Below are 10692 nucleotides of genomic sequence, written 5' to 3'. Positions count from 1 at the left end.
TGCAAGGTGGATCCCTCGCATGCTTAGAGATGAGCACAAAACCAAGCGTATGGCTGCTGCATTCACATTTTTGGAACGTTATTCTGATGAAGCAGACACGTTCTTGAATCGCATAGTTACTGGTGATGAAACGTGGGTTTGTTATGCTTCACCTGAGAGTAAATGACAGTCAATGGAGTGGCATCATACTCATTCACCAAAGAAACCAAAAAAATTCAAGACTGTTCTGTCCACCAGGAAACTTATGGCAACCATTTTCTGGGATCGACGTGGTGTACTGCTTATTGATTTTATGGCCCGTGGAGACACTATTAACGCTAATGCGTATTGTGAAACATTAAAGAAATTACGGCGGGCAATACAAAATCGACGGAGAGGTCTATTGTCTGATGGCGTCATTCTCTTCCATGACAATGCCAGGCCTCATGCAGCGGGGATAACACAACAACTTCTGCAGCAATTCAATTGGGAAATTTTCGACCATCCACCGTATAGCCCGGACTTGGCCCCTTCAGATTTTCATCTCTTTACAAAACTTAAAGAGTTTTTGGCGGGAAAAAGATTTGATAGCGATGAAGAACTTAAAGAAGGCGTGACTACGTATTTCACTCGGATGGCGGCGGAGGAATATGACGCTGGAATACAAAAACTCGTCACACGTTATGACAAATGCTTAAATTTGCTTGGAGATTATGTGGAGAAGTAGTTTAAGGTATGCTCTTTTCAATAAAAATGTTTATATTTGTTAATATTTACTTCTCTGTCTTTATTTCACAAACGGGTACTACTTTCCGGATGGCCCTCGTACTTTTAAAACCAATAAATTATAAAATAGATTTTATTAATTTGATAAATATTAAAAGAAAGTAATAATTTATTATATTTTCATAATTTCCCTATTATACTCAACGGAATACTCGACGTGGAGCCTCCCTGTTATCTATTCCTGTTCATAGATCCTCTATTTACAGTAAATCATTCATAGAGTCTGCTTGACCACTCTGGAATAATCTCCCGGATCATATCAGAGGTATTCGTAGTCGGGAACGGTTTCAGGGGGTGCTTAGGGACCATCTTTTTTGGGCCTCGTCGGGTTGACGATATCGTGGCATAGGGTATGGGACGATGGCTTTGTATGAACGGTGATGGGTGAATGTATGTTAATTTCCTTTTAAGTTTTACTCTATTTATTTATTTTTAGTTTCATAGAGAACCTTTATTACTTTATATAAATAGAGATTATAAGTTTTGAATGTAAAATAGTAATGTAAACTGTATTGTGGCTCTTGTTTTACAGTAATAGTATAGTTTATTAATTTATAGTTAGGTGTAAGAGAGGACTTAATAGTCCTAACCTCGCCAATTGAATATGTTTTACATTGTATTCAATAAAGAAATTTTTCATTTCATTATTCTATACTATTAAATACATGAATTAAGTAAAGTACTGGTGTCATGCCGGGATGACTGCTGGTGCCTAGGGTTTATACACGAGCATGCTAGTCTCACTGCTCTCTTTTATCAAGATTGTGGAAAAACCAGATATGCCAGGAAAAGGTCTTCAAATAAAAGACAAAATTGAATTTATTATCTACAAATTTCTTACTGGTGAAATTTACTTGACCAATAAACTAAAGTTTTCACAATTGATCAACTTTTTCATTTAATAATTTAGGTTTTATAAAAAGTATTGAAAGTTTGAACTTATCCTAAAACTGTAGATTAAAACTTGGTGTGACAATAGCTTTTCACAGAAAATTTTCTCTGATGAGGGGGGAGTGTAACTTTGAGCTTGTTTCCCGAACAAATATGGCAAGGATGGTGACAACTTTGATAATGCAAATTAAATGCATTAACCCTTTCCGGGCCAGGCGGCAATATATTGCCGCCATAGGTCGCATCTGAAAAGTGCCAGGCGGCAAAATATTGCCGTCTGTGACATATGCGAAAAGCGCCAGGCGGCAATATATAGTCTCTTTGATATTCGTCATGTTCTTAAATAAATACAACGTCAAATAATTAAAGTTTTATGTTTTTTTATTCCTTGGTATATTTGTAGATAATTAATATGAATATCATTTTTATTTTGGAGGTCTATGCATTTTTATTTCGTAATTGTCACGTGACATTATCAGCTGACTTGGTCTTTTGTTGTTAATTCTTTATGCTTTAGTGTAATCGTATTATTGTATGCTGGATTCTTCTTCATTATTTTATTTTGTGGTTGTAAATATTAGTAGTGTTAGTTGTTATATGCTTAGCTATTGTGTGTAGTAGTTACAATGACTGACAATTTGCGATCTCACAGGAGTGAAATTGTAAATAGAAACAGTGTAAATAAATTTCAAATAAAATTGTGTAAATAATTCTTAGTAAATAGTGTTTTTTAACTCTATTGAAACTGTTTATGGATCCTACAATCATCTGTTTACCGGTACATCCATAATGTGAATATTTATTTTAAGTTTCTTGCAATGTAAGAGTCAGTTGCTTTAACACTTATAAAATGTTGCGAAGTACAATTATGCGTATTTATACAAAATGTGTCATAAGAAATTTATTTATGAGAGAAATAACAAAAAATTGTGTATGGCTGTTCCTTTCTAAATGTACAATATAATAAAATAGCTTCCCACACTAAAATTATTTTTTCTTTTTTAGTTATTTGCAAAAAATAAAATTTTTTATGTAACCTATTAAAACATTATTTTTTAAATTTTAAGTTACTTAAAACTACATCTATATATTTTTTGTTGATGGTATATATCTATACGAGTAATTTGGTGCAACTTTTAGGCCATTCTCTAAGTTTTATGAAAAATTATAAATTCTAATCTAAGAGGCTGCAAAATCGCCAATTTTAGCCTGGCACTTTTGACTAGTCACAAGGGGATATGAGATGTGAAAAAATGTTGCAACATCTCATATTTGGTCCTGGCCCTGAAAGGTTAACTCTTTGTTTTTTTTTGTGTCCGATGGTTCAACATTCCCATACATAAAGATTTTCATCTTGTTGTCAAGAACATTTAAATTTAATTTCATCTCCGCTCAATACTGGTACCTTATATACTTGATGTTTATAATAACACATTCTAAGACTCTTAAAAAAAAGTTGATAGTTTTTATGAATAATGACAGTTTTCGATTTTGAACAACCTAGATATACTGATTTTGTAAGCAATCTAAAAGAGAACAATGACAAATATGGACAATAATGGATTAGAACAAGAGTAATGGTGGTTTGATGAGGAGGGGAAGGGAGGAGAGGGTTTTTAGTGGTGTAGAAGTCATTCTCTAAAAAATATTTTATGTTGAGTTGAAAACAATTTGTTGGATGAAGTTAATAACTAAAACAATGAAGTCTTTTCACATAAAAAAATAAGAGCATTGTTATACTTGGATATATTAAACTGACGAAGTAACAATGACTTGTTATAACACAATGTGAAAGGTAGTAACCAGCAGTAACTCAGAGCTGATAGCTGTCTGTGCATCCCTGTTGTGATTAAATAAGTAAAATACTTACATTACACGCTGTTGATGTACTTGAATTTATGTTTGCTAAGCAGTCACTGATGTTGTAAATTACATCAAATGCCATTGACAGTGTAAACAGTGACAAGTGGTGTTTCACTAAGCCGGTGCTTTTGGTTGCTAGATAAATATTGTTGCATTAAAAAAAATAGTTTTGGTAACAGATCTTTAAGATATATTTTTGTTAAAAAAATATTTTGCTTTACCTCTGAGCCCTAGAGATTCAAGTTGTATAATAATTAGCTCATGTACCAAAAAACCAATAGCTATGTTATAGGCAAGCAGTAATTCCCCAGTTCCATTCTTCAAGCTGGTTAAGAATTTCTTGTATAAAGCTGACCAATGCAGTTGTAGATTTGCCACTTACACATTCATGCTTCTCTCTCAGTAAGTTGTTATGAACCAAATAATGTAAAAGTCTACGAGCACAATTTTTTAAAATTACTTACGAAAAAGTAGAAACAAGAGTAATTAATCTGTAAAATTCCTTAAATGTATATTTTTAATAACAATAAACACTGTAAAATGATACAGGGTCTGTTCAATAAGTATCAGGACTGGTTCCAAAAATCAAAATTTATTGCAGTTATTATTACAATTATTACTAATCTTCAAAATACATTCCTCCTGCATCGATACACTCAGTTTGGTACGTCTGCCACTCGTTAAAAGCCCGCTGGAAGTCAGTTTCCAGAATACTGTAGAGAACCTTTGTTGTTGCCTCTTGAACCACTTCGATGAAGTCAAATCGATGTCCTTTGAACTCCCTTCTCATTCGTGGAAACAAGAAAAAGCCTAATGGAGCCAGATCTGGGCTATAGGTTGGGGTGGGGGGTTGTGAGGTAGCCACACCGAATTTCACCAGCAGCTGCCGCACAAAATTCGCTCTGTGGCACGGCAAGAAGTTTCCAGTTCTTTGTCATGGCTGGTGGCACGTGCGTTATTTCGCAGGTGTGTCAGTACTTGCAAGTAAATTGCAGCATTTACAGTTGTTCTAACTCCTTGTGAACAAATCCACACCAGTAAACAAAAATCAGCATGATTTAAATTTTAAATTTTGACATCCATGCTTTTTTTGGATACGAGAACCCCTGCATGTATTGTTCTGAACTTTGATGTTTTGTTTCCGGGTTGTACTGGAACACCCACGATTCATCGCTGTTTATGACGTTGACGAGAAAAATCATCATCTTCTTGAATGCAGTCTAAAATTACTTACAAAATTTCAACCAACGACAGCTTTTGCTTCTTGCTCAAGATTTTCGGCACCAGCTTCGTGCACACTTTTACTTATCGCAAGATCCTATGTTACAATGGTGTGGACGGTTCCGACTGAAAGACCGATCTCCTCACTAATAAGGGAGATGATTAAATGCCTGTCAGTCAAAAAATGTTTTCACTTTGGCTGAGCATCGGTTCGAGCGGTCATCGGACGTTGGACGTCCAACATGATGATCATCTTACAACGAGCTCCCGGCCTTCCTTAAACGTTTTGTACCACTCAAAAACTCTTGTGTGGTTTAAGGAATCATCCCCATAAGCGTATTTAATGAGTTGAAGGTCTCGGATGCGGGGATTTCCTGAGTTTAAAGCAAAACTTCACAGTGTAGCGTTGCTAGATGGTCCACTTCATGCAGGCGTGATGACATCAAAGAAAACACATATCACAGAATCCCCATCTTATCTCAACGCATGCCAGCAGGCGACTGAATTAAAGTGCGGCTGAGTGGTAGAGGACTCCTCTACCAAGGTGGCTGGTCAGACCCCCCTCCACCACTCCGTTGAGGATACAGCGGACCAGTACCAATACTTATTGACCAGACCCTTATACATCAAAGATATAACTGTTTACATTAAAGCTAAATACAACGTTGATTCTTACTGCAGTGTGATGCAATATCACCTGATGGGTGTACAGAAGGGTAGAGTCAGATAAGGGTGTCAGCCGGACTGACCAGTCTGGGTTGTAGCAGTATGTCATAACCTGACATCTTTTACCTGATCTCCTTGCTAGATTTAATCCAAAGTTCTGTTAATATAATAATTACTTTATAAGTGAATTTGAAATTGCTAAAATAAAAAAAGAGTATGTCAAAATTCTTCCTTAGGCTATACATACTGTTTTTGAAACAAAATATTTTCTGACAATTGTTCTGGCCAATTTTTACATTTTATAACATTTAAAATAGAAATGAGTCCATTATGGTGCAATGTCACATATATCTATATTTCACACAGGTCTACCCACTACTTTCTTCAGATGATATTACTTGAATTTAACAATCTCAGCTTTTTCTGATGTAAACGTTCAACAGCCCAAACAAATATCTAACAATGGGTTTTAAGTGTTTTTGTTTGATACATACAGTTCCTATTATACTGTGTCAAATGTATATTAACATAGGCATTTGTTTTAGGCATTCCTTTTTCAAATAAGGTGGATTTAATTTGGATCATTTTACACATAGCTAGTAAAATACCACGAGTTTGCCTCTTACTAAACTGGACGATGATAAGATAAGGGCTTTGTCTTGCAGGGTAGGCATACTGTGTATGGCTTGTATATTTTATATCAAGAGTATCATCAGTCAAAACAATTTTTTAGAAATAATATCTTCTATATTTTCATTTTGAATTTCCAGCATTCTCTTGTCTTGAATATTTTGGTTCCAATTACATTGTTCCAGATTTTACCCATACATTTTATAAACATTAAGACTCTTTTATAATTTAATTATAATAGTTAATTTAATTTTTCTAAAGCTGCCTAAAACACTGCATGAGTACACTTTTTACTTCAAATCTTTTACTTGATCAGTAAAATTGGAGCTAGAGTTCAGTCATCTATTTTGGATAAAACTCTATTGATTTAGTAAATTCAATAATCAAATTGTGCTATAATTTAAATTGATCTTTTATAATTTCTTAATTTGCTTATGACATCATTAATGAATAACATGTTTAATGCAACCTTGTTCTTTCTAAGGCAGCCCTTACATTTACTGTGTGGTTACACTCCAGTGATTATTAAAACACTAAACTTCCAACTTGTCAATAAGAATAAATAAAACAAACTACACAATAGAGGTATTTCACTGAGGCAGTACAATACTAATTGTGTAATGGCATGTGTGGTTACACCTCCAGTGAGACTCTCAGCTACACTTCAAAGTAGCTAGTAGCGCGAATCACAGTGAACATTAAAACACTATACATCCAACTTGTAATCAAGAAGAAATGAAACACACTGCACACTGAGGCAACGTGTCATTGATGGAGTAATTACCAGTGTGATTATAGCTTCATGAGCTCAGTTTTCATCCAAACCAATAACCCTCTGATATGTTTGTCGTCCACTCAAAAGACTAAAACATGGCCCCAGCTTTGATTAGTAATAGGTGTACTATAGGAACATGATCTATACGTAATTGTTTCCTTGTATTTGTTCTGGATCAAATCTGAGCCGGTGAGAAACCGGTTGGTATTAACACCTCAATCAATAACAACTAAATAGACTTTAGTTTAATCTGAGTGTTGATTGAAATGAGATTATAGAGTTTAGATACTACCCTTTACAGAATAATGAGAGTTTTTTTTACTGTATTATTATTGACATATTTTCCAATATTACAAAAATTAATGATTAGATGAACATTTTTACTTATTGTATCTAAACTATCAGTAGTGTACAAGATTTTTTTGTCTGTTATTTATGATCATGTTTTAATGACAAACTACTAAAGTATATAAACTCAAAACCAGTTTGCAAAATGATAAGAAAAAGCCATTCGAACTTAAAATAAGATAAAATGTCAACTTTCTCAGCTCTACATAACAATGCTAAAAGCAAAGTAAATTGATTTTGGAAAATTACACAGGACAACATAAGTTAAAAATATCAACAGGATAAAATCAAGAAACAAATATGCTGTAACAAATAAAAAAGCAAACTGTGCAAAAGAATACATTTACTTAGAAAAATGCAGTGTACAAAAATTTGATGAGCATGACTGAAATAAGAATATTCAACCAAGAAAGAAGAGAAGAGAAGGAATTATTATTTTCAAGAAGGATAGTAATAAAATTGGTATTTTACCGCTGACAAACTGACCTTGGTGGGTTGTGTCGAGTTGGTGGTGGATGTCTGTGGAGGGGGGGCCGAGAGGGGGGAGGAGGGCAGTTCACCATCGTCGAACAATGCCTCCGTCTCCCGGTCGAACCAATGTTGTTCCTTGTCAGGCTTGGTGGGGGGTGGGGGGGTCTCGGCTGACTGACTGTCACGCTCGAGCCAGTGTCGCTCTTTAGGCGAGGGTATGGTTTTTGTGGGAGGAGGAGCCAGTTTGGCAGAGGAGGGGGGCGCGAATGAGTCCCCAAATGGGTCCGAAGGGGTTATTCGCTCCATTTGGTTTAGCCCCTGTTGGATGTTGTTCAACTCGAATTCTAAATCCAGCAAGTCCGCGATGGCCTGTAAATCAATGTTTCTCTGTCAGCCTTCAATCGGGGGGAGGGTGAAACCTACAGGGCTCCACCTGTTATCAGTTGTAAATACTTCCATCTAGTACATGAGCATTAAATTCTATCAATAAATCTGAGACAATATGTATTCTGCATTTACACCATGCATTAAGGATCAATTTTAAAGGAATCATCCAAAAGTATATTTTATTATTTCAATCTGCACTATTCTCAAACATATCAATGAATATAAACCATACCAAATGGAATTGAAATTTAATAGTAACAACTATAATATGATGTTTTATTGTGAAAATTAATTTACTCCCATTATTACGTGGACTAGTAAAACTTTTTCTAACTTTACAATAATTTTAACAGTATAACTAACTAGGAAAAACTTGATATGTAACTTTACAGATATGTAACTATAAAGTTAATAAATAATTGAAATAACTATTCCATATTCAATAGACTGATTGCAGTTATCTTCAAGCAACTTTTCTACATAACTACACAAAAACTTTCTATATAATAAAAACGTTTCTTCATCGAACATGATCTCCGGAGCCCTAAACTACTATCATTTCCCAATTATACATATACTATAAAACTCAGCTTGTGGAAGTGATAAATGTCCACAAAAAGCATGTAAAAGTTGAAATTTAGTAAAAAAATATGTTATAAATAGCTCAGCTAAGTTCGTTGACCATCTTTGTTCACTATTTCGTACCAACATGGTGGCCATTCAACTCAACTCTAATATTTATGGACCAAGAGGATTTTCTGACTTCCTGTTATGAACAATTCTGTTACATCTCAAATGGTTTTAAATTATATCAATTACATGTAAATGTTATTAGAATTTTTCCATCACTACGAATTGTCAAAAGAAATGCTGAAAGAAGTTTAAACTTGGTACAAACACTAATCTTATAAATATCTTAGTAAGTTTATTGGCCAACTTCATACAGTTTCATTCCAAATCCACAAATCATCATTCTGACCTCTTCCTTAGATGGGTAACTAACCAAACAAATAACTACTATAATCTAGGTTAAAACAAACAAATCATAGCAAAGTCTTGTGACACATGTAAGTGAGGAATCATATCAAACATATTGTGTATCAACTTTGTTTAGGCAATATTTAAAACATGCACTCAATAAAACTAACACTAATTGTTATAAACTGAACTAGAAAAAGGTCTAAATACATACAGGTATGTCTGTTTACATTAGCCAATCACTGACAGCTGACCAATACCCAATAGTGAACGGCCATCAATGTGGCAGAAACAAGATGGTGACAAGTCAGGGAATAGGAATAGGCCTTTTTATTATTGGTTCATTCAAGAAGAAATTCTTAAAACCATATAGTAGCTGCACTTTGATTAATTATGAACTATTATAACTATGCACTCAATGTAATTATAATCAAGATGATGAGTGAATGACAATGGGATCTCCACTGACACCTATTTTTGCCAATATTATTATGGAGCGGAAAGCCATGGGCTATGGTTCAGTTTATACTGACGATTGGTATAGAAATAAATTATACTTACTGAACGATTTTTTTATGATATTAATAGTATTTCTTCTCCCATCCACCTCACAAGGGAAGTGGAATCCCAAAACTACTTAATTTAATGATAATGTTTAGCGAAAGGAAAGACACGTACAAAAATATTTAAACTGCCAATTTAGAGAAAGAGTTGCCTACACTTTATGTGATAGAAGACAGTTTATGCTCAGATAAAGAGGTACTAAAAGAGAAAAGTTAGAAATCTGAATCTTAGGCAGAATAAATACCCTCAATCAAACAAGAACAAACATAGAGATTAACATTACCAGCAATCTCCCGGAATATGCCGGGATTAAGGGTAAAAACTAGCACAATAACTAGAACAAACTAAACAAAAAAATAGCATGCAAGATTCCAAAAACAGTGTTTACAGTATGAAATGTACTTTTAACAGAAAATACATACGCGAGACAAAAGACCTATTAAACAACACAAAGAAAACAAGAAAAAGGGAATAACAGAGAAGTAAAACACTTGCTTATCGTTATTGGTTAAAAGAGGTTCAATTGAATTGGGATAAAGCATAATATATTGGGAACCTCATTTGTTTAAATGGAATTAATCGAGGCTGTGCTGTTTACTGGCATTATTTATATATATTTCTTTTTAAACAATTAATTACAACGCAAGTGTTTTTAGTCATTGCCAAATCAACCTGCTCTATAGAGAAAGGGTTTAGTAACAAGGGCTGCACCATTTTGCCCGCCTGCGTGACCCCCTGGTCACGTGACCGCATACGTCACGAACCTGACTTCTGCCGCGTCTACCCGCTTGCCACTATGGGAGCGTTATGGTTTACACGCTATTACACATCAGTAGAATAATATAATTAAGGATATCCTTATATATTCTTAAACTGTGTGATCTGCTGAAACTAGCAGTATAAATATATTTCAGTTTATATTGATTTGAAAATTGTACAACCACAAAAAGGCGTGTTTGAACTCCGAAATGCAATACATTGAAAGTTTAAAATCGTTATTTTTTTGGTTAAAAACAAACTTTTAGCGGCAAATTTGTAGTAAATTAGTTTATCTATAAGTTTCATTGGAAGAATTGGAATAAAATATTATTAATATTCCCTTAGGCTTTTCTAAACAAACGAATAATAAAATA

General features: G+C 34.2%; 1 protein-coding gene across 4 annotated transcripts in view; it reads right to left on the bottom strand.

Annotated features, from left to right (window-relative positions):
• LOC124354503 (protein disabled) overlaps nt 1–10692 on the bottom strand; it is a 98136-nt gene that overhangs the window by 14936 nt on the left and 72508 nt on the right. For 3 of the 4 annotated variants that reach the window (XM_046805011.1, XM_046805010.1, XM_046805013.1), the window contains one exon: nt 7646–7999. The exons of the other annotated variant lie outside the window; for it this stretch is intronic. In XM_046805011.1, the coding sequence (XP_046660967.1) occupies nt 7646–7999 (354 nt within the window). The remainder of the gene's footprint in view (nt 1–7645; nt 8000–10692) is intronic. 4 annotated transcript variants of the gene reach the window in all.

Source organism: Homalodisca vitripennis, chromosome 2 (assembly GCF_021130785.1).
Source record: "Homalodisca vitripennis isolate AUS2020 chromosome 2, UT_GWSS_2.1, whole genome shotgun sequence".
NCBI lineage: Eukaryota > Metazoa > Arthropoda > Insecta > Hemiptera > Cicadellidae > Homalodisca > Homalodisca vitripennis.
Note: the sequence above shows the minus strand (reverse complement) of the source record. Positions and strands in the feature narration are given on the sequence as shown.